At 37.1% G+C, this 25,720-nt stretch overlaps 1 protein-coding gene across 1 annotated transcript in view; it reads left to right on the forward strand.

Annotated features, from left to right (window-relative positions):
• Positions 1–25,720, forward strand: part of CRYBG3 (beta-gamma crystallin domain containing 3) — a 124,491-nt gene that overhangs the window by 16,992 nt on the left and 81,779 nt on the right. The window contains exon 2 of the mRNA XM_011927618.1: positions 4,593–4,659. Coding sequence (XP_011783008.1) covers positions 4,593–4,659 — 67 coding nt within the window. The remainder of the gene's footprint in view (positions 1–4,592; positions 4,660–25,720) is intronic.

A 25,720-nucleotide genomic window follows, 5' to 3' on the forward strand; every position in this document is an offset into this window, starting at 1 on the left:
AATCAGGCCCAGAAATCTGTTTGAGAAACATAGATATCCCAGGTGATTCCGATGAATATAGACATGAGTTCTGAAAGAATGAGGGCAAGGACTTGTCTGGTTTGTACATTGTACAACCCCCAGCACCAAGAACGGTGCCTGACACATACATGTGTGCACTACTAGTTTGTTGAGTGGGTGAGTTCTTCCGCCCAGTTTTCCGCTGCTTGTCTGCTATTGGTTAGGGAATCTTATTATAATTTAATTGTAAGAAAATAATGTATCTTCAGTGACAGCTTAGGAGTTCTCCTTTATGTAAATTATTTGAAATTTAGAAGGTTAAAGTGATCCTTTTTTTGCCTTGCCGATGAAAAATATTTTATGTCTGGCACAGAGTCACATAAAGGCTAAATAACTATATGTTGGATTCATTTTCAGGCATGGTCCAAATAAAGTTACTTGAAAGATGAGAAGCTTTTACGTTACATTGACCTTCATATTTGAGCTATTTTGAAAGATTAATTCTTAAAGTTCTGTTAGCTAAGACGAGGTTATTTAGAAATGTTAGGTGGTTTTATTTGTGCCTACGTGTGATTTTGAATTCTGCTCTTCACCCCCTGCCATGAATAAAATGTCTGCTTTCTAAAAATATTCCTAATTGAAATACCCTGGGTCCCAAAGGGGGTTAAGTTGTGAGCAAACAATAGGAATGGATTGTGGTCTCTCATGAAGTTTGAGGTGAACATGTTTCTCTCTCCTTGGTATTTATTTTTTAAGAGACTGAAAATATCACCTCAAGCCTTTTGAGCCCTTTTAATTTTATTTTATATTATATTTGTACTAAGCCGACATCTTGAGTGTTCACTGTTTTTGAGTATATTTAGCTACTGTGTTCTCATTTTTTGTGTGTTTTGTTTTATTTTTAAATCAACTGAAAATGACCTTGTTCTTGTTGAGTGATTTTTTCCCACCAGCCCCAGTCCCTACTTAATGGTTTTAGAGAAGTATGTTGTAGGATAGAAATGGCTGGCATATTCTTTCAAGAGACTTATATGCTACCTCCTTGAGAAAAAAAGACTGATGTTATAATTATATTGTTCCCAATGTAACAGTGTTTTCTGATGAAGGTAAGCAGGCATAAATGGAAATGTGGTTATAGATTTTTTCTTTTTTTGAGACAGGGTCTCACTCTATCACCCAGGTGGAGTACAGTGTCGTCCTGAATAGCTGGGACTACAAACGCGCACCACCATGCCCAGCTTTTTTTTTTTTTTGGTCAAGACAAGGTTGCCATGTTGCCCAGGCTGGTCTCCAGGCTGGTCTCGAACTCCTAATCTTAAGCCATCTGCCTGCCTCAGCCTCCCAAAGTATGGGGATTACAGGCCACACCGCACCTGGCCTGGTTATAGGTTATTTTTTAAAAGTCATCTAACAAATACTATTTGAGTGCCTTCGTGGTGCCGGGTGAGATGCCAGGCTCTGGGATACAGACGTGAATGATACATCTTCTGAATTAGTAAGTTTATATTCTCATTGGGAAGATGGACAACTAGCTGTTAATGATAAAGAGTGGCAAATATGTGGGAGGTATTGCTGCATGCAGTTAGAGCACAAAAAATACAAGTAAAACCAGAACTAGGCTGTAAAGGATTTAGAGTTGATTAGGGTGGGGAAGGATGTTGCAAGCAGCAGATTAAAGTGATTTGTAGGTGTGCAAACTTTGGTATATTCTAGTAATGTCAAGTGGTTATGGGTAACAGTTATATCAGGAGCTAGGGCATGAATAATGTTATCTGTGCTAAGAATGTTTCATGTAGCAAAGTGTTGAAATTTTAATAAAAGCAATGATTTTTATCAGTCAACCAACATTTTAAAATATATTGTTTGCTTTAAAACTCAACACATTTTAAAATTTTGGTTTAGTAATAAGAATCATACAACTTAAAGGATATAAGGGAGAATTTTAAGAAATATCAAGTAATATTTATTTTGGTGATTTTAACTTAAATTCTTCCATTGTTTGCTCAATACTTACATGCTGATTTACTGCTGTGTTTTTCTGGAATTTGTGTGTGTGTGTGTGTAGTTTGTACTTGGAAGTGATTACTGGTACTTGAAAAGACTGAGTTCTGCCATAATCTCATGAACTTAGCTGCATTTTCTGGAGAGCTTTTATATTAGAAAAGAAACCTTTACCGTTTTCATTTACAGTCTTACGCAGTAGGTTTATAGAAAATCCTGTAAACACACCAAATGAAGCAGAATTTCAGGAATCCTGAAGCATGAACTAGGAGACTAAAATTAGATGTTGTATGTTTACATAGTTTTTAGGTAGATCATTCAAAATAGATTGTAGTTAGATCACTTGTCGAGGTCAGCATTATTCTTAATTATACCCCAAATCTTTATAACATGATCTTTTTATATGTATTTGCCAGTTTGTTTTTGTTAATTTAAGCTGAAATAGACCAAAATCAATTCACATTTACTTAAAAAAAACAAAAACAAAAAAATCTGAATTGTAAACAGCCTTTTGGCAAAAGATAAAGACTAGTAAAATAGAAAAAAAGAGATAAGAACTTATTCACTTTTAAAGAAGCAATTATGAGACATTCTTATTTTATACATATGTACAGGTTGCAATTCTGTATTGTACAGTATTTTCTATTGTTCTTGATTTTATTCCTGAATTGCCCCACAGGATTTTTTATGTGTTTAACACACAGCTTATGTGTTTATATATATATATATATGTGTGTGTGTGTGTGTGTGTGTGTGTGTGTGTGTATATACTTTTTCTATTGACATTTAGAAGCTTTAAGGATCTGTCTAGCTTTATCTGTTTGGTCCGTGTGTTTGTGCCTGGAGTATTGGACTTAATGACATTTTAATCCATTGTATTTTCCAGGTGTTCATGATTTATTTTTTGTTTCCATCTTTTAACCATGACCATTTGTTTCTTGGATACTGTGCATAATAACATAGACTTTTATGGATAGAAAATCTAAATGGCATAAATCGTGTCCTCTCTTTCCATCTGATCTGCTTTGGGACGGCCTTTATTTGATCTGAGCTATTGATACTTCCTCCTTTCCAGGCCTTCCACCACCAGTGACCACTGTTCGACATCTGGCCCACTCTCAGTCATCCTCCGGCTTATGCTTGTCCCCTCCTTGAAGGCTTCCCGCTGCATGTAGGACAAAGGTCAGATTTTGTAACAGGTCAGGCCTGGTCTTCATAGTCTGGGATCCACTAATTTTTGGTCTCAGGCTCATCCCTTGGAGGATTACCTCTGTCCTTCGCAAGCTCTGTGCTCCAGACATATTAAAAGCAAACAAATAAAACTTGGTTTTCAGAAAATGCCTGATTCTCTGTTACCACCTGCTTTTGCACTTCCTCTGAGGGTACTTTACTGAGCAAGTAGAATTGGTTGTTCCTTGTTTCTTTTATGCTTCATAGAATTTTGTTCATTGAGCAATTATAACTCTTATGAAACTGTATTGTTAAGGTTTATGTATTAGTCTCTCCAACTAGACTGAGTTTTGCAAAGAACCTGACATACTCATTTTTATATCCTTAAGGCTAAGCACAATCCTTGGCATATGGTAGAGAGTCAATAATCTTTAGAGTGAAGCTACTTAATTTGTCTAGTATTATGAAAGTATGAAAACAGGATAATGTTTAAAAAGAGATATAAATATTTAGATCTGGAAGCTGGGCGCAGTGACTCATGCCTGTAATCCCAGCACTTTGGGCCAAGGTTGGAGGATCACTTAAGGCCAGGAGTTCAAGACCAGCCTGGGCAACATAGTTGAGACTCCCATCTCTACAAAAAATGAAATAACTGGGCATGGTAGCATGCACCTGTAGTCTTAGCTACTTAGGAGGATGAGCCAGGAGGATTGCTTGAGCCCAGGAGGTTGCGGTGAGCTATGATTGCACCACCGTACTCCAGCCTGGGCAACAGAACAAGACCATCTCTAAAAAAGAAAAAAAAATCTTAAATGTGTCTTGGAAAACTAGTTTATAATGACATCCCAAAAGGCATCTGAGGAGGTATTCCAGACTAAAGACAGAAGTAACTATCTGGGAAATCAGATTGTAAGGTGCCATCTGGAACACATTTGGGGCTAGATAAGCCTACATCTATTTTTGAGTATTCCCAGAATTCACTAGATAGACCTATATGTTTATAGTGATTTGCTGAATAGAAATGCATTCTGTTCCAAGTAACACCCAGCACAGGCATTAAAAAAAGATCTGGCTGTGGGGAACCTTCACATAAATAATATCTTAGAGTGCTAGCACTTGCCAGTGTTATGAAAGTAATACACAGGTGCTCTTTTGTTCAGATATATCATTACTGTGATGTTGATTATTTGTATAAGAAAATATGAGGCACAATGAGTTCTCACAAATATCTGAAGCCTAGATGAACATTTTTGAATGCATTTTTTGAGTTTAGAGATTCAAATCAATATATCCTTGGTATAACATGGTGTATCAGTCTTTGGGCATTGAAGATAAAGGACCTTTCAGTTTAGGTTTAAATACGGAAAACTTTTAGTTTAGTAATTTTAATTTCAAAAGAAACTGTGGTTTTTATTTTTCAGTGTTGAAAATGAGCCCATGAGCACAAGTCAGAAAAAGGAAAATGTACTTTCGTCAGAAGCAGTAAAGGTATAGTTTTAAATTAATATTACTTTATATCAAGTAAATATCTTAAATTACTGTTAATTCTTTTAGATTCTATCATCTTATTTTACATTTCAAAAAGAACACTGTATAATTACTTTTTGTGGAAATCCAGTCCAGCTTTGTCGGACACTTGCATCGGGAGGTGGGATGGGGGTCTGGACAGGTGGGGAAAGGCTCTGAGAAGGGAGTATACAGAGTGGTGTTCTTGGCTTTGCCACTAACCCAACTGTGTGATCTTCAGCTGAGGCATTTAACTTCTTTATGTCTTTGTTTGCTAATCTGTAAGTCAGATTACATGACCTCCATGGTCTTTTTCCTAGGAAGTTCTGGGATTTATGAGTTTTCTGAAATGTTGCAAAGTAATAGTGCTTTTGGAGGGTAGAAGTTAATAATCTGTTTCTACATACCATTGCTCTGTGTTAGGTGTGTTTTGGTTAGCTTGCATGTCATTCTTGGCTTCTCTAAGAGGACAAGCACAAAAAGTAGATAAGCTACACACCTACATAGGGAATTCTCCATGAGTAGCTGAAAATCCTTGAAAACCACTAAACCTTGTGATCTCTCTTTTTATTCATAAGTGATTTTCTAGAAATTTGATGTTTCCAATTCTAGGTATGTGATCGCGTTTTGGTAGCTATCCCACAATCATGGCTTTTGGTCCCAGTTGCTTTCTTTTCACATGATTTGTGACAGTCAAGGAGAAAATTTGAATCTTCTGGGAATTTCAGAATAAATTAGCTTGGTCAGTAGAAAGACTAAAATGTCATCTCAATTCTTCATGAGTGATATGGGCACTTTGTAATATTTTTAAAAACTATATAATGCCCAGTGCATTACACATTATAAAGACAAAGTTGTTTTAATTCTTTATTTCTGCCTTCTCCATTATAATAAAAAAATATTGAAAGGAAAAAATGAAGATCACCTTGCTTTCCTTTCTTCACTCCTTTGTGAGTCTGACTACTAAATCCTCCTCCTGGTGGTTTTATCATGTATCTCACTTCTCTTCTGCAATCAGTTGCTAGCCAGCCTGCTGGTTTACCATTGTATGGGCTCTATAGCTGCTGCTGCTTTTTCAGTTTGTACATGCTCTGAGTTTCCCTACTCAAGACTTTTACTTCTAATGCAATAAACGAAACTTGCCCTTGTGTTGTTTCATAGGAAGGCTGTTACATCTGAGATCTCAAACTTCCAAGTTTCTTTGGTTATCAGCTTTTGTCATTCCATCTCTTAATCCATTGTTGCCTCTGTACTCACTCTTGACCTTTACCAAACCTTCCTGCTTTCCTTGCTCCCTTTTCTTCTCTTAGTCTCTGCTTCTTTCCCCATTTAGCCTATACCTGATGGTTTATTTTAGCTATACTTTCACCTGAATAAATCTCTAGTGTTCAAACTTGAATAAATTCAGGCTCTTATTTCCAGTAGTGCTGTTTTCCAGCCTCCAACTTACAGAGGCTCTGAAAGTTACGTCTTTGTGGATTCAGTAAATATATTTGGCAAATAGAATAGCTGGGCCTCTATGCTAACAATCTTTTCTGTCCATTCTTAACATCTTGTTTTGAGTGCCAAGGATAATTTCATTTTGGCATCTAAGCCCCTAAGTAAATACCATGCAGTCATGAGACTGTTTCTCTTGTGATTTGAAGCTTATAAGCTTACTTATATACGGAAACTGCAGTTATCCCATAATAGAAAGGATACCGTGGCACTTTTTCTGGGGTATCCTGTGCATTTTGGCTCATGTAACTTTTAAAAAACCCTTCTGGAAGCTACTGGTAGGATTTCTTCAACCTAGCCACACAGACCCAGTTGTTCAGGGACTGCTGCTACCAGACATCATAACAAATATGTATTTTGGTACCATAACCTAAATTTTATAGTGCTTTCTGTGATACGAGAAAAAATGTACAGTATTTCCCACTTGATCAGAACCATAACAGATTTATGTAAACATAACCTTATATAGTCTTCTTTTTGTGGTTTGACCTTGAGATACCCAGTGATGATGTCGAAGATTGTTGGTTGCAAGGTAAGTTTGAGCTACAAAAATTAATTGTATTTTTAAACAATTTTAGATTATGTTTTATATTAACTTGGGACATCATTAAATTTTTGATTGTTAAAATACCACTTATATGCTACACAAATTTTGCTATTTTGCTAACATCGGTGGCTACTTCTAACATTTGCCTCTATTCTACTGGAATACGTATTTTATGTTAATAAGATGTTTATATCTAGCTGGAGATGCTTCCAGAAATTTAGTCCACATTCTATCATTGTCTTGTAACCTTAAACTCTTTCTTCATTCACATCTACTTTGTGTTATGCCCTGCTCTCTTCTACCTATATCAGACGAATATTTATCCCTTTCTCCCATGTAAGGCTAAATCCCCTTAAGCCCCCACCTTGACTATACCATGTGCAGTGGTATTGGTGTCCTTACTTTACTGCCTTTCCTTGGGCCTTGCCTTGACTACTGCTAAACATCCATCTTCACTGGCTTCTGATTTGCATCAGGTCTCTGTTTCTGTTTAAATATATAAAATTAAAAACAATGTTTTTGTTTTATTTTTGTGAGTCTGGTTTCCTTTCCTTTTGGTCTGTTATTTTACTTTACTCCTACCTTTTACCTCAAAATTCCTTAAGAAAGTCTGTCTTAAGCATTGTTCAATTCTTAATGCTTTCTGCTCTGATTCCTGTTTCTCTTTTAGTTCCCTCTGACATAGGAAGCCTGGTACTGTGTCGGGCACATGTGTCGTGGATGCTCAGTATGTACTCGCTGATTGAATGAAAGCTCTTCCATGAAACCAGTTACATTCATGTTCACCAGTGACCTTTTGCTGACCACATTCAGTAACCTTTCCCTGGTTCTCATTCTATTTAACCAATTGAAACACATGTTTTCCAAGTCTTTCTCTCCTTTTTAGAAATGTTCTTTGGTTTATTTTTGCTTCTGTGATATTGTCCTTTCTTGGTCCCATCCCTACCTCTGGCTACTTCCTTCAATTTCAGTCACTGATTTCTTTTGGCTAAATACTTTTTCATGAATATGTTTCTCAAAATCTTCAGTTCTCCTCAGTGTCAGACCTCTGAAGTAATATCTTCCAATCTTTTGGTGTCATCTTTTGGCTCCTGTGTCTTTACCTGACATCCATCTAGAGCTCCAGACTTGAATATCAATGTTTCCAGACATTTCCCTGTGGATGTCCCTTTGATCTCAAATTCAGTTTCTCCAAAAGCGTTAATATCTTCAGATTTTTTTTTTTCAGTTTTTCTGTTTTTATTTTTTCTTGGGTGTGTTAGTGGTGGAAAGTAGGGAGGATTATCTTACTGTTTGGGTGAAGGAAGAGCCCTTGGGCTCAACTTTTCTATTTGAAGATTTTCAAGCCAACTCTTAGTTTTAATCCCATGTCTGACACTACCTTAAGTGGTACCTAGTGTCTTGAAATCCTAAGTCATTTCAGATTGCCTGTGTGATGGATTGTTTTGTTCCCCTCAGGTTCAGAGTCCCTTTTTGCAGTCACTTAGGTAGAAGCTTTCTCTGCTCATTTACTATGCATCTGTCTGCTTTTGCCTTCCTAACCTTTTCTGAAATCTCTTGCCTGCTATATCTGGCCGTTTTTGCATTGCTATAAAGAAATACCTGAGGCTGGGTAATTTATAAAGAAAAGAAGTTTCATTGGCTCACAGTTCTGCAGGCTTTACAGAAAGCATGGCACCAACACCTGCTTGGCTTCTGGTGGAAATCATAGCAGAAGGCAAAGAAGGAACAGATATGTCCCATAGCAAGAGCGGGAGTGAGAGAAAGGGGAAAGCTGCCACACGCTTCTAAACAACCAGATCTCACGAGAACTCACTCACTATTGCAAGGACAGCACAAAGCCATCCATGAGGGTTCTGCGCGCATGACCCAGACACCTCCCGCCAGGCCCCTCCTCCAACACTGAGGATTATATGTCAGTGTGAGGGGGCAAACATTCAAACTCTATCACCAGTTATATCTGTTCTCTTCTTGTCTTTGTACTTATAACTAAAAACAACAACAAAATAACACACCCTTGCCGGCTGGGCGTGGTGGCTCACGCCTGTAATCCCAGCACTTTGGGAGGCCGAATCACAAGGTCAGGAGATCGAAACCATCCTGGCTGGTTGGATGAAACCCCGTCTCTACTAAAAATACAAAAAATGAGATGGGCGTGGTGGTGGGCGACTGTAGTCCCAGCTACTGGGGAGGCTGAGGTAGGAGAATGGTGTGAACCCGGGAGGTGGAGCTTGCAGTGAGCCGAGATTGCGCCACTGCACTCCAGCCTGGGTGACAGAGCAAGACTCCATCTCAAAAAAAAAAAAAAAGTCTGCCATGTACATTCTATACAAAATGACAAATCCAAGGAGCTGAATATTTCCATTTCTTAAATTTCATTTGAGTAAATCCTACTTATTTAAGTGTATTTTGCAAAAAAAACAAAACAAAAAAACAAAAAACAAAAAAAAAACATCCTTTTGGTGTCATTTTAGAGTATTTAGTTCGAAAGAAAAAAATCAATGTGTATATTCTATCCACAGTGTTAAACAGAATTTGTATCCCTTTGTATATAGTTGAAAAAAGCAAATCTCAAATTAAGTCACTTGACACAACTCCCACTGGTAATGAACAGAGGCAAGAGAATTTAGAGAGAATGATTCTTCCCATTCGTGTACTGAATTTATAAGCTATATTCATAAACTTCATTTATCAAAGAAATCCTATTAAAACATAAAAAGAACTATGGCAGTAAGTCTTCTTCCAGAAATGAACCATGAGCTAAATAAGATTATTATATCTGGACCACAGGTTGTAGATTCTCCAACCCAGTCCTCAATACATTGATGATTATTATGCGTATTCTCCATAGCTTGGCGTCTGCCTTATATAAAATCTACCACTGGTCCCATTTTAGGAGTGGTGCTCACGACTAATCAGACAACTTTGGTGAAGGATTTGCCATCTTTTAAGAGGAAGTATTTGGTGTATGCCTGTGATATTCCTGTAAATAAAATGAAATTAATAAGTATCAACTTAATGCACATCAGTATCAGATATTTATGACACATAACACTTATTTCTAATAAGTAAATCACTTACCACAAAGAACCACATTTTTTGTTGCCACTGTTTAATAATTGACATGTAGAAATGGAAGAATTGTAGCTCAAGAATATTTCACTGAGGAAGAATGATCACTAATGGTTCTTTACATTAATGCCTGTATTTAGAATACATTTATGTAGTAAGATGAATATTTTAAATACATGCATCTATTCATATTTTGATTTTATGTAGCTCCTCTTTCCTTATTAGGTTTTCAACTCTTTCTCAGTGAGAGTAAAATGGTAGTCAAATTTAAATGTGTTAAATGTTGTCTTGGTTAGAGGGAAATTAATTACTGAACCGATTTTTAAAATATTTATGGCTTTAGTGTATGCTTGCTATCTTTGTTTGTTTGTTGTTGTTGTTGTTGTTTTGAGATGGAGTCTCGCTCTTCGCCCAGGCTGGAGTGAGTGCAGTGGTGCGATCTCAGCTCACTGAAATCTTTACCTCCCGGGTTCAAACAATTCTCTTGCCTCACCCTCCCGAATAGCTGGGACTACAGGCATGTGCCACCATGCTCGGCTAATTTATTGTATTTTTAGTAGAGATGGGGTTTCACCGTGTTAGCCAGGATGGTCTGGATCTCCTGACCTTGTGATCTGCCCGCCTCGGCCTCCCAAACTGCTGAGATTGCAAGCATGAGCCACTGCACCCAGCCTGTTTGTTTTCTAACAGACAGGTCTTGCTATGTCCAGCTGGCCTCAAACTCCTGGGCTCAAGCAGTTCGCTCACCTCAGTCTCCTGAGTAGCTGGGACTACAGACAGGCATATACCATTGCTCCCAGTGCTTGCTGTCTTTTTTTCTCAGTAATGAAAATAGTTGTAGCAATATCATGTCAGTTTAACGTACAGATTTTTATACATCTCTTTTTCAAACATAAGAGTGCCCCCACCCCAACAATAATTGTACTTGCAACCCCGCATATAAATAGAGTACAGCAAAGTTTTCCCTGTTGATGTTGGGAATGATTTGCCTGCAGCTTCACAGTCAGCCACTGTTCTCTGCCCCTGCCATTCCTGGCACCTCCTTGGAACAGTATTGAAATTACATGTGTAATGATGGAAAGAACACAGTCTTTGTAACCAGATATGCCTGGACTTAAATCCTAGATCTTCCAGGTGGTAGCTTGGTAACTTTGGGAATGTATTTAACCTCTCTGAATTCTGGTTTATTGATCTGTAGTAGGGTGGGTCCTTATTTCACAGAGGGTTTTAGAATTAACTGAGATAACATGTTAAGTATTGTACAATGCCTGACACAGAGAAGGTACTTGGTAAAATGATTGCCTTCTTGCCATATAGTCTGGCTAAAACTTAGAGATACTGTGAATCTTTGCTTGAAAATGGTGGTGATGTATTCTGGGTGAATAGTATAGAAGGCAGATATTTGAAATATTGATTCTGCATGACGTTTGAGAAGAAGGTATGTACAAGAAGGCATACCATGTTCAACTTTAGCTGGAAGTCAAAATCTTGCCTCTTGAGCTTCTTGATTGCTTCTGAAAAAAATAGTGAGTGCTCTTGGAGTGCCCGAAATGGAAAATGCGCCGTGTGTTACTACACTGTCCAGATGACCAAATGGACTGCCAGGGCTTAAGCCTATCATTGTAGCTGATGATAGTCTGGGGACTTGACATCTTGTAGTTAATGAATTGATTGTGTTGTAAGGTATCTGGTTTGATTTGCAGTCACTTCAACTATGGTATACCTGGAATGGTCCTACATTGTGGTATGAGGGAGTATCTTATCAAAATGGAAACTGAATATGAAGGATCATGTATGTACTCTAGATTTTTATGAGAAAATTTGCCTTTACAGGTGTCAGATACTGATTCTGGAACACAAGAGTAAGCCCCAGAAAGCTCTCAGAGAATCAAAAGCATTTATTATTCTGGTCCAGTGCTTTTGCTGAAATACTTATATCGTAAAAGGAGGGAATGGCTTTCCTCCCATTCCTTTTCTTGTTCCTTTCTCTTCTCTGTTTATATACCTGCCCTGGTTGATTTGATTTCTGCCTGCATCTTGGCCAATGACTAGCTCATATATGTTCCTTTAGCCCAGCATATATCCTGAGCTTCAGGGTGATAAAGCCTGCTGTTTCATGGACCTCTCCTCTCAGCTAAAGTTTGACATACTCAAAGTTGAATTCATTTTATTTTAGCTTTCTGCTATTTCTAGAAGTACCACCACACTACCCAATCTTGACACCTGGGAATGAGTCTAGTATTTTATCCCCCTTCCCATTGAACTAAGGCCCATCAACAGCCCTTGCTTCATAGCCATACCCATGATACTGTATGACTCATACTTTTCTTATTTAGATCAGCAATTTCACCCATATTTTTTCTCTGATACATGTGAGAGGTCACCTGTGGTTTTGGGTCACCTGTGGTTAAGGGTACTTATTTTAACAGTACGTGTAACTACATCTCTTTATCAAAAATTATATGTATTTGAAAAGAGTGAAAGTAACACCCCAGATATAACTTTGATTCTATACCAGAACATTTTAGAAGGTAAAATTTTAGCTTTTAAAATAATCTTAGTAATAAGTTATTAATTACATCTTAGAACTGATCATAACACTGATGTGTGATGATATAAGACTTGCAAATAGCTTGTTTTAAACTATAACCAGCTGCATTCAGGCAAAGTAGTTGCCCACCTACCTTACCTGTTGTCATTTTCTAGTGAAAAGAATAATTCTATAACAATCTAATGTTATCTTTGAAGCAAAATTATTTTAACAATAGGAGTATAAACAATTCATCTTTACAACTTAACATTAGTTGTAAAATCCATTTATTGAAAAATATTGACATGAATATGTATCAGTACTCACTAAGGAGTTAATCAGACAACCCACCACAACAAAATTGTTTATAAAGGTACTGATTTTGATTTAAGATTTTAGCATCAGCCTGTAATCCCAGCACGTTGGGAGGCTGAGGCGGGTAGATCACTTGAGTCAGGAAATGGAGACCAGCCTGACCAACATGGTGAAACCCTGTCTCTATTAAAAATACAAAAATTAGATGGGCGTGGTGGGCGTGTGCCTGTAATCCCATTTACTTGGGAGGCTAAGGTAGAAGAATGGCTTGAAACGGGGAGGTGTAGGTTTTGGTGAGCTGAGATTGTACCACTGCACTCCAGCCTGGGCGACAGAGCGAGACTCTGTCTCAAAAAAAAAAAAAAAAAAAGGCTTTATTCTCAAAATTGGGAATTTCAAGTATTGGTGGTGGAATTTCAACTTTTGGCAAAATTTCCAAGTAATATGTGGCAGCCAGATGTCTTAGTAGAACATTAACTAGAAATATTTTATAAGGAGCGGGTTTTAGTTTATGAATGCCAACTTTTAGTTACTGTTAATAACTTCAGTAATAGTCCTACTCATGATGAAAGTATGTAAGATTATTGTTTACCTACACCCTGTGGTGTCAAGGAAGACATAGAATGTTTGGGATATACACTGGAAGAACATAAATGTAATTTCCATCCTGAAAAACTTGAATTGTAGAAGGAATTTTCCAGGCAAAGAGAGCAAGGGATAAGTCCCAGCAGTGGGAATAGCATTGTGCAAAGATATACAGTAGTGTGAGAGAGAGAAAGGTAGGGAGGGAGAGAGGAAGGAGATAGTGAATAGTAATGCTTATGAAGATAGTAGGCCTTGTAAGCATTGTGAGTGGTAAGAGATGAAACTGGAGAAAGCCATGGGGGCTAGATCCACCAAGACCTTGAAGGCAATGCCAGGGAGCTTGGATTTTATCCTGATGACAATGCTCAGCCATTGGAGGGCTTTAAGAATGATCATATTTGGCTTCTAGAGGGTTGCTGTGGTTCTCGTCTGGAGAATAGAGTGGGAGATAACAGATATGGAAGCAACAAATCCAGTTAGGCCACTGATAACACTATTCTAGGGGTGAGGTTATGGTGATGGTGTCCTGATGTTTTCTCTGACTTTAACAAGTGGGAATTTTAAACTTGATAGGAGAAGGAAGAAAGGAGACATAGCATAGCCAAGTTCAGTTTGGAATGTTTTGAGTTTGAGGTCCAGTGAAGCATCCAGGTATGGAGATAGATGTCTGGTTGATAGTTTAGGAGTCTGAGCTGGGGATGCAAATCTGAGGATCATCATCTGAATATTTGAGTCTGTGGGCAAGAGATTTCTTAAGAGCATGAAGGAAAAGCTGATATAGGCTGGAAATTGGAGGAGCATGTTATATGCGGAATGGCTACAAGAAGTGAATGTGAAAGAGATGAAGAGAGTATTCAGAGAGTAAGAAGGGAAACCTCAGAGTGATGCTGTGGAATCTAAAGGAAGAATGGTTTTCAGGAAGAGATTCCGTCTCACATTCTGCAGACACATCATATAAGATCAGGACAGAAGAACAGTCCATTGGATTGATTAGTCATTAGAATGGTGCCTCTGAAAGGTCATGGTTAGGATTACTGAGGAGGCAGCCCAATTGTTGGGACTTAAGAAGTGATTGGGAGCAAAGGGAAAGAAATGGGGAGGATTGGTAACTCCTTTCTAAGGAGGTTAGTGATGAGGACAGAGGAGAAGGCGGTCTCTGGATATACTTTTGAATGGTAGAAGCTCACAGAAGGGCCAGATCAGCAACTGAGGTTCCTAAGGGACACCAAGGATGATGAACTGGTGCTCTGGTGAAGGAATAATTAGCTTTGGGAGGTGGAATTCTTTCTCCTTTTTGCAAGGGTCAGTGAAGGAAGTGGGCTAGATGGTGCTGCTGCTGTTGTTGCTATGGCTGTTGTGATGCAGGTAGAGTCAGGACTGTGAGGGAGTGTCTCTCTGAAAAACAAGGCTTTCTGAGCTCTTCTGAAATACTCTTTCTGATACTCTTCTGAGCAAGTGAATGGGAGAGTTGAGGGGATGGCTAAAAGGATGCGAGAAGGGTTTGAAATAGCTGCTGTGAAAAATGGGAAAAGGTTGCAGACTGATTTTAAGCTGAGGCTGTAAATCATGAATGATTGGCACCCCGAATCTGTATAGCTCTGCATATCCCTGCAGAGTTTTTAAGTGAGACTCAGTCACCTATTTGGAAAAGAGAACTCTGGAGTTTTCTAGATAGGGGTGACCAAGGAACAAAAGAAAGAGGCTTTGAGGTAATTGGCCATATTTGAGATCTGGATAGAGAAGATAGGAACATTTTTTGGAACTGAAAGGGACAGAGTAAGAATCAGGGCAGAAGCTGTGATGAGGCAGGAGGGCTGGTGTTGATGGGTACACTTGGGACAACTGGGTAAGGGGGCTGAAAAGATGAGCAGGTGTAAATGCGGGGGAATGCCTGAGATACAGAGTCCGAAGCAATGCAGTTATGGGTCAGGACAAGGGTGAGGGTTAGCCAAAGGGGCAGGGAAGTGCGGCGTGGAAGTGGAGGGCATTGGAGTTGAGAGTGCCAAGGAACCCAGGTGGGGTGGGGAATCAGGGTGGTCTAAAGGGTTGTACTTGGTACGCACAGTGAAGCCAGAGCCTGTGGTAGAAAGGAGGACCGAGCCCGGTGCTGGAGACAGTAAAGGAAGAATTACTTGGCCATTCCGTGTTTTCTACGCAGATGCTTTGAAAAAATTGACAGATAATCGTACATATCCATGCTGTACTGAGTGATGTTTTGATACACGTATATAATGTGTAATTATCAAATCAGGGTAATTAGCATATCCATAACCTCAAACATGTATCATTTCCTAGGAAGACTCAATTTTTTTTCTTTTAGCTATTTGAAAATACACAATAAATAATTGTTAACTGCAGTTACCCTAAAGTGCTATATAACTCTAGAATCTATTCCTTCTATCTAGCTTTAATTCTGTATCCATTAATCAACCTCTTTTTATCTCCCTCTTCTCTACCCTTGCCAGCCTCTAGTAACCACCATTCTACCTCTATGAGACCAAATGTTTCAGCTTCCATATGTGAATGAGACCATGCAGTATTTCTTTCTCTGCCTGATTTATTTCATTTCACATAGTGTCCTCCAGGATCATCTACATTGCTGCGAATGATGGAGTTTCATTCTTTTTTTATGGCTGAATAGTATTTCATTGTGTGTACGTAAACCACATTTTCTTTTTCCGTTTGTCTGTTGATGGACACTTAGGTTAATTCCATACTTGGCTGTTGTAAATAGTGCTGCAGTAAACATGGGTGTGCAGATATGTCTTTGACCTACTGATTTCATTTTCCTTAGATGTATATTTAGAAGTGGGATTGCCAGATCCCATGGTAGTTTATTTTTGGTTTTTGGAGCAACCTCCATACTGTTTTCCATAATGATTGTACCAGTTTATATTCCCACCAACAGTGTATAACAGTTCCCTTTTCGCTACATACTCACCAGCATTTGTTACTTTTTGTCTTTGTGATAATAGCCATTCTAACTGGGGTGTGGTATCTCATTGTGGTTTTGAAGTGCATTTCCTGGATAATTAGCAGTGTTGAACATATTTCATGTACTTGTTGACTATTTGTGTGTCATCTTTGATAAATGTCTATTCAGATTAATTGCCCATTTTTATTTCTTCAAATTATTTTAATAGTTTGGGAGCACAGGTGGTGTTTGGTTATATGGATAAGTTCTTTAGTGGTGATTTCTGAGATTTTGGTATACCCATCACCCAAGCAGTGTATACTGTACCCAGTATGTAGCATTTTATCCCTCATTCCCCTCCCACCCTTCCCCCCAAGTCTCCAGAGTCCATTATTATCATTCTTATACCTTTGCATCCTCTTAGCTTAGCTTTCGCTTGTAAGTGAGAACATATGATGTTTGGTTTTCCATTCCTGAGTTACTGCACTTAGAATAATGGTCACCAACTCCATCCAAGTTGCTGCAAATGCCATTATTTCATTCCTCTTTCTGGCTGAGTAGTATTCCATGGTATGTGTACACGCAGACACACACACATATAATACACACACACACACACACACACACACGCATTTTCTTTATCCACTTGTTGGTCGATGGGCATTTAGGCTGGTTCCATATTTTTGCAATTGCGAATTGTGGTACTATAAACATGTGAGCACAGGTGACTTTTTCATATAATGACTTCTCTTCCTCTGGGTAAATACCCAGTTGTGGGATTGCTGGATAAAATGGTAGATCTTCTTTTAGTTCTTTAAGGAATCTCTGTACTATTTTCCATAGTGATTGTACTAGTTTACAATCCCACCAGTAGTGTAAAAGTGTTCTCCTTTCACCGCATCCATGTCAACATCTATGATTTTTTGATTTTTAAATTATGGTCACGTTTGCCATAATTAAATATTGTGATATCGCAATTGTGGTTTTAATTTGCATTTCCCTGATAATTACTGATGTTGAGCATTTTTTCATGTTTGTTGGCCATTTGTATACTTCTTTTGAGAATTGTCTATTCATGTGCTTAGCTTACTTTTTGATGGGATTATCTGTTTTTTTCTTGCTGATTTGTTTGGATTCCTTAGAGATTCCAGATATTAATCCTTTGTCAGATGCAGTTTGTGAAGATTTTCTCCCACTCTGTGGGTTATCTGTTTGCCGATTATTTCTTTTGCTGTACAGAAGTTTTTTAGTTTAATTAGGTCTCATGCATGTATCTTTGTTTTTGTTAGATTTGCTTTTGGGTTCTTGGTGATGAATTCTCTGCCTAAGCCAATGTCTGGAAGAGTTTTATGGATGTTATCTTCTAGAATTATTATGGTTTCAGATATTAGATTTAAGTCTTTGATCCATCTTGAGTTGATTTTTGTATAAGGTGAGAGATGAGGATCCAGTTTCATTCTTTGACATGTGGCTTGCCAATTATCCCAGCACAATTTGTTGAATAGGCTGTCCTTTCCCCACTTTATTTTTGTATGCTTTGTTGAAGATCAGTTGGCTGTAAGTATTTGTCTTTGTTTCTGGGTTCTCTATTCTGTTCCTTTGGTCAACATACCAGTACTATGCTGTTTTGGTAACTATAGCCTTGTAGTGTAGCTTGAAGTGAAGTGACTTCAGATTTGATGCCTCCAGATTTGTTTTTTTGTTGTTGTTTATTTTTTGCTTAGTCTTGCTTTGGCTATGTGGGCTTTTTTTTGTTCCATATGAATTTTAGGATTTTTTTTTTCTAGTCCTATGAAGAATGATGATGGTATTTTGATGGGAATTGCATTAAATCTGTAGATTACTTTTGGCAGTATGGTCGTTTTCATAATATTCTACCCATCCATGAGCATGGGATGTGTTTCCATTTGTTGGTATCATCGATGATTTCTTTTAGCAGTGTTTTGTAGTTTTCTTTATAGAGATCTTTCACCTCCTTTGTTAGGTATACTCCTAAGTATTTTTTTTTTTTTTTGCAGCTGTTGTAAAATGGATTGAGTTCTTGATTTGTTTCTCAGTTTGGTCGTTGTTGGGGTATAGCAGTGCTCCTGATTTGTATACATTGATTTTTTTATCCTGAAATTTTCCTGAATTCATGTATCAGATGTAGGAGCTTTTTGGATGAGTCTTCAGGGTTCTCTAGAAACACGATCATATCATCAGCCAACAGAGACAGTTTGGCTTCCTGTTTACCAATTTGGACCCTTTATTTCTTTCCCTTGTTTGATTGCTCTGACTAGGACTTCCAGCACTATATTGAATAAGAGTAGTAAGAGTGCCATTCTTGTCTTGTTCTAGATCTTAGAGGAAAAACTTTTAACTTTTCAACATTTACTATGATGTTACCTGTGGATTTGTCATATGTGGCCATTATATCATTGAGGTACATTCCTTATATACCTGTTTGTTGAGAGTTTTTATCAAGAAAGGATATTGAATTTTATTAAATGTTTTTCTGTCTCAGATGATCAAAAGGTTTTTATCCTTCATTCTGTTGATGTAATGTTTCTTGCATTGTATATGTTGAACTGTCTTTGCATCATTGGGATAAATTCCACTTAATTATGATACATAATCTTTTTTATGTGCTGTTGGATTAATTTTGCTAGTATTTTATTGAAGATTTTTGCATCTTGTTATTCTAGGATAATGGCCTGTAGTTTTCTTTTGTGTGTGTGTGTGTGTGTGTGTCCATGTCTGGTTCTGGTATCAGGGTAATAATGGCCTTGCGTGATGAATTTTTGAAGAATTCTGTCTCCTTCAGTTTTTTGAAATAGTTTGAAAATAATTGGTGTTCTTTAGCAGTTTAATAGAATTCAGCTGTGAGGCTGTGTAGTCTTGGGCTTTTCTTTGTTGGGAGACTTTTTATTACTTATTCAACCTTGGTACTAGTTACTGGTCTGTTCAGGTTTTCTATTTTTTCTTGCTTCAATTTTGGTAGATTGTATATGTCTAGGAATGTATTCATTTCCTCTAGGTTTTTCTTTTTTTATTTGTTGGTATATCATCATTCATAAAAATTTCTGATGAGCCTTTGTATTATGGTGGTATCAGTCGTGTCTCCTTTTTCAATTATGATTTTACTTGGGTCTTTTTTCTTAGTCTAACTGATGGTTTATTAATTTTGTTTTTATAAAAAACTGAGTTTATGTTTCATTGCTCTTTTGTATTATACTTTAGTCTGAATGTCATTTATTTCTGCTCTGATTATTGTTTTCTTCTAATTTGGGAGTCAGCTTATTCTTGCTTTGCTAGTTTCTTGAGGTGTACTGTTAGGTTGTTTATTTGAAATAATTTTTTTATGTTGATGTTGCTATCAGCTTCCCTCTTCTGCTTTTGCTGTATCCTATAGGTTTTTGTGTATTGAGTTTCTACTTTCATTTGTCAAAACAAATGTTTTAATTATCTTCTTTTTTCATTGGTCATTGAGGAGCATGTTGTTTACTTTCCATGTATTTGTACAGTTTCCAAAATTTCTTTTGTTATTGATTTCTAGTTTTATTTCATTGTGGTTAGAAAAAATACTGGCTATGATTTTGATTTTTTAAAAAATATGTTGAGACTTAATTTGTGGCCTGAAATATGGTGTGTTCTGAAGAATATTCCATTTGCTGGTGAGAAAAATGTGTATTCTATAGCTGTTAGATGAAATGTTGTATAAATGTTTGTTAGGTCTATAGTGAAATTTAATCTGCTATTTCCTTAAGTGTTTTTTTTTTTTGGTCTAGATGTGTCCAAAGTTGAGAGTGGGATTTTGAAGTTCCCAGCTATTATTATATTGGGGTCTACCCCATTGGATCTAATACTATTTGCTTTATATATCTGGGTGTTCCTGTCTTGAGTGCATGTATATTTATAGTTGTTATATCCTCTTGTTGACTGGGTCCCTTTATCCTTATATAATGGCCTTCTTTATCTCTTTTTGCAGTTTTTGACTTGTAGTCTGTTTTCGCTTCCATTTGCATGGAATATCTTTTTCCATCCATTTACTTTCATTCTGTGTGTGTCTCCATATGTGAAGTGAGTTTCTTGTAGGTAGCATATAGTTGAGTCCTGTTTTTTTATCCATTCAGCTAATCTATATCTTTTCATTGGGGAATTTAACCATTTACATTTATGGTTATTATTGATAGATATTATTGTCATTTTGTTAATTTCTGATCATTTTGTATATACATTGTTCCTTTCTTATTGTTTATCTTTGGTGGTTTTCTATCATGATAAGGTTTGATTACTTTATCTCATCTATGTATCTTCTCTATCAGTGAGCTTTATACTTTTGTAGTTTTATGGTAGTAGATATTGTTTTGCTTCCAAATGTGGGACACCCTTGAGCATTTCTTTAAAGTCTGTGTAGTGGTGATGAATTTTCTCAGTTTTTGTTTGTCTGGAAGGGACTTTATTTTTCCTTCATTTCTGAGGAATAGCTTTGCTGGGTATAATGTTTTTAGTTGAGTTTTTTTTTTTTTTCTTTCAGCAACTTGAATATATCATTATATTCTTTTCTTGCCAATAAGGTTTCTGCTAAGATATATGCTGTTATTCTGATGGAGATTCCTTTGTATGTGACTTGACATTTTTCTCTATTTTTAGAAATCTCTATTTGTTGACTTTTGACAGTATGACTGTAATGTGCCTCAGAAAGGACCTTTTGAGATTGATTCTATTTGGGGACTTTTGAGCTTTCTGGATCTAGATGTCTATATTCTTCCAAGACTTAGGAAGTTTTTAGCTATTATTTCATTAAATAGGGTTTCTATGCCTTTTCTCATCTCTTTTCCTCCTGGGCTTTCCTTATTCCTTTTTATTTTCTGATTGAAACATTTAAAAAAGCCTTTCTTCAAGTTCAGAAGTTTTTTCTGCTTCATCTAATCTATTATTGGTACCCATTGCATATTTTATTCACTGAAATTTTTCAGCTTCAACATTTCTGTTTGGTTCTTTTTTATGACACCGGTCTTGTTGACTTTATCATTCATATCATAAATAGTTTTTCTGATTTTATTGAATTGTCTATCTGTATTTTTTTGTATCTTGCTGAATTTACTTAAGATTATTATTGTTAATTCCTTTTTAGGCATTTCATAGATTTTCTTTTCTTGGTTTTCTGTTACTGGATAATTATTGCATTCCTTTGTGTTACATTTCTTGCTTTTTCATGTTTCTCGTGTCCCTGCTTTGTTGCCTATGCATCTGGTGGAATAAGTACCTCCTTCAATTTTATGGAGTAGCTTTTGTAGGGAAAGATTTTTTCTTACAGATGTGATACATGGAGTCTGGCTTTGGATTTGGTTCTATGTAGGCACAGTAGTGTAGTCACAGTATTTTTTTTTTTTGGCTGTCATCAACATCTGTGAGTGCCTCAGTGGCCTAGACTATGTGGGTCTGTGGAGGCGGTGAGATGGCTTTGGTTTTGCTGGGGGCAGGATCATCAGTGACAGTAGTCACCTAGCAGGCCTCTTCCCAGTTTCTGAGTGGTGTGTATATGCCATTCAGCTCCACTGATGAAAGGGGCACAGTCACTGGTAGTGTCAGACTCCTGGCAGCCTGTTTTGGGGCCCTGTGGTGAGGGTGCACATGTGATGCTTAGCAGTTTCACTGCTCAAGGGGGCAGGGCAACATTATCTGCACGTTGACCTTGTTTACTATACCCGTTGCCACAGCACCCATCACATGCTACAGGCTGCTTAAGGAAGTGACAAAATAATGCTGATTAGACCTGCAAAAAAGTTCAGACATCACTAGAATGTAGGTACCATGGAAGCCAGGATTTTGGTACATTTGTTACTATTGCATCTAAATGCCTAGAATAGTGTGTTGTTGATTCTGTATTGAATGAATCAATACTTTAAAGTTTACATTGAACTTAACTGCTTTTTCGTTTACCTAGTTTTAGCCTGTTCATTTGGGACTGTATTCCCCAGAAACATTGTTTCAAATTCTCTAAATTTTGAGAACCCAAATCCTAGTTTCACCTTTTTGTCTCTCCTTCAGCTTTTCTCTCCTTTCACTTTACTGAGGTCAGAGCCATTTGTTGAATCTTACTGTCTTTTCACTTACAAAATTTATAAGGCTTCAGCCACTCTCCTTGCCACGTTACCTGGCAGAGAAAATGTCCTTCTCTCCAATGCTAATACTTTGTCTTTATTAGAAGTGTTAGAAATTATATTGTTCTCTTCATATCATCACCTCCTTCCTTTCCTTCTGGAACCTGTCATCCATCTCTTTATACCATAGTCACTCCCTTTCCAACAAGTATAGAGCTGATTCACAAAACAGTAAGTTCTGTCTTGGAACTGAAAATGTCTTTTGTCTTTCCTTCCTTCTAGTTAAACATCTCTGAAAAGGTTTCCCATCTACTTATGACTATTCATATTTCCTTGTTAGCTACTCACTGTTTAACACCTCAAGTTTTGGACTGAACACATGAATTCTTGAACTGTTATGACTGTTTCTCCTGCATTCTTAAGGCTTTTCCATTTCTTCATTTATTACTCTAACAAACATTTGAGCATCTCTTATTATCAGGCATATTTCAAGGTGGTAGAGATACTGCAGTGAATAAAATAGACAAAAACCTTTGGCCTTATGGATGTTACATCCTTAAGGAAGAAACACATATTAAATGTTGTAGGTGTGTGTTGTGTGTGTATTTACTATAATAGTAAGTACAAGAAGAAAAATAAAACAGAAGGAGGATAGGCAGTTTTACAGTGGAGGAGTCTGCTATTTTAGATCATGCTGAGAGAATTTTCACTGGTGAGATGGTTTTCAAGTAAAGGCCTGAAGGAGATGAGAGAGAGTGAGTTCATCTGGGGGATGAACATTCTAAGTAAAGGCAAATTCCCAAGGTGGGTGTGTGCCTGATGTTTTTGAATACGAATGAGGAAGATAGTCCTCATCTTTCTTGAGCTAACAGTGGCATTTGACGTTCTTGACTCCCGTCAGCCTTTTGAAGGGTTCTTTGTTTCTTTGGAGATCTCTGGAATTCTATAGAGACTAACCTGGTCTGGTTTTGATCTCCTCCATCTCTTTCACTGGTTTCTTCTTTTCATTGTTTTTGCCTTTTTATCTTTTTTTCCATAGGGATCTTTTTGTTTTTTCCTCTTTTTTTCCTGCGCACATTGTATATTGCCAGACTGCATTCTTAAAATGTGCCTCTGTTTATCAGACATCTCAACTTGTGTATCACAAGGGACCAAAAGTTTCACATTTGACAACTAAATAGTTTGTTGCCCTACCTGCCTCTTACCCAGAGCCCTAATTCTCACCTCCCTTTCTATTTTCCATGTCCATTTGTTTGACTTACCTACTCAAATTGTTGTCTAATTTAGAGAACTCAGTTATCTGTGACCATGTTATTCTTCACCCACCACTTCTAACTGGTCATCTTATCAAACTCTTTATCCTCTGTGCTCCAATCTTTTTCAGCCATATCCCTGCCAGAGTAAACATATTCCAGACTTCTGTGTCTTTGTGCATACCATGGCTTGTGTCTAGAATATTCTTAACACTCTTCAGAATTAAGCTCAAATGTTATCTTCTATGCAAAGAAGATGGTTTCTCTACATCCCCACTCATTAATTATGTCTTCCGTTGTGTACATATCTCTTGTAAGCCCCCTACAGTGATATTAATATAATGAGTATCTTCCTAGCTTGTAAGCTCCTTGAAGACCCCACCTAAATCTTATTAATCAGTGTACATAATATTTTCCTGTATTTTGTTGTGTTGGGCCCCAACATAGCAAAGAGAGTAGATAGAGAAATGCATTTGGACTAAAAGTACAGCATTACAACATATTGAACATGAGGGAAAAACATTGAAAATTCCAAAGATACATATGCCTTCATCAGTAACATTCATATAGTATATACATAATACCAAAATCTTGGAGAGCAACTAGAATGAACTTTTTGTTAATGTTTGCCTGAGTCCTGAGTGCTTTCATTCTCCTCATTCATAGCTACAATGGTAGACAGTCCTGTTGGCAGACAGATGTAGGGCCCGCATAATGAGGGCCTGTAGGCAGGCTGAACTTGTCCAGGCTGAGGGTGAAGAGCAACTGCTTTAGATCAATCTTAAAATTTTAATTCTTTGTTATTTAATTTATTGCAGGTGTTCACTTTTGAATAGCAGTGTATTTTTCCTGCTAGTTTTGTTTCTAAATTCAGAAACTTTTTTGTTGTTGGTGTTTTAATTACTAATACACATTTCTCATAAGATTATGAGGGAAAAATTAAGAACTAAAACATTTAAGGGAACTAAAAACTACTCTTTAGTAAACTTATAGGGATTCTGGAATAGCAAAGAAGCAGACAGTTGAGGGGAAGGAGAAACAAGTGATTTTAAAAAAATATATTTACTATTTTAAAAAGGTTAAACATTAAGTCTTTCATTAGTTTCACAAAATGTATCTTCCTCATTTGGAAAGCAACCTCTTAACGCTTTGAAAGGAATGAGCAAGTTAAAATATTAGGGAGATAAATACACTTTTGACAAAAATTACTTTTTTGAGATTTTGATGATGTTAAAAGTGGTAATCTTGTTCATTTTTCTTCTTTTAAATCACTGCCCGGATTATATAAGACTCTTTTGCAAATTTCTGAAGCATTTTAAGGATATTTATGATATTTTAATGAACAGCTTATAGTTTGCTTTCTTCAAGTGGCTACATAGGATGAGCAGTCGCTTCAGTCACTATACTTTTCACGTTCCAGTGTTCTCTTTGAGCTGGGGAGAAATATTGTGGCTAAAAATTACAATAAACCCAACTGTTAACAAAAAATGTATATCTTTCATATAAATGACCATTTTCAAAATGTTGACTAGCATATCTTCTACTGCCAGACTGAGAGATCATTTATCCTGCTTATATGAGGAGAGGGCACTTATAGTGTCAGCTCTCAGAATGAGCAGAAGGTTGGACGGGTGAGGTGGAGACAAGTGGAATCAAATTGTAGTTGAAACTGGTGAAAGGTGAGATGTGTAATGTCTCTAGAAGGCTGGTGACATTCTACATGTAGAGGCTCACAAGATGTATTAAATCTTAACACATCAAAAAATGTCATGTGCACTCAGAAATCCCCTTTGACACCTGTGGGAGCAAACGTAAAAATATTGTTTGCTTGCAATCAGTTTGCTGAGTTAATAGGTTTTAACATTTTCTCAACCTTTCATATGCTTTATCTTTTTTAGTGGTTAGTGAAATCCTCCTTTATATTAATTTGAACTTAGATCAAAACATGGAATGAGGTGAAAAAATGACATTATAATTATGTTCTTGCCTTCTTGAAGATCATGTTCTTATAAAACATTGTCACGTGAACCTGAAGTGCCCTAAGGTGGTTTTGACTTGGTGTCCTGATTGTTTTCTGACTCAGACTCGACCTTTCCTTTTATAAGGGCTAGTGAACATAACAGGTGACAGGGACTGTAGGATGGGCATTCTTTTTACAGTTATATGAGTGAGCATGTTTGGAAGGCAGAGTGAGTTGGCTCATGGGCCTAAAGCTTTTTAGAATCTGGAAATAGCATGAAGTGG

Source organism: Colobus angolensis, unplaced genomic scaffold, assembly GCF_000951035.1.
Source record: "Colobus angolensis palliatus isolate OR3802 unplaced genomic scaffold, Cang.pa_1.0 Scaffold73, whole genome shotgun sequence".
NCBI lineage: Eukaryota > Metazoa > Chordata > Mammalia > Primates > Cercopithecidae > Colobus > Colobus angolensis.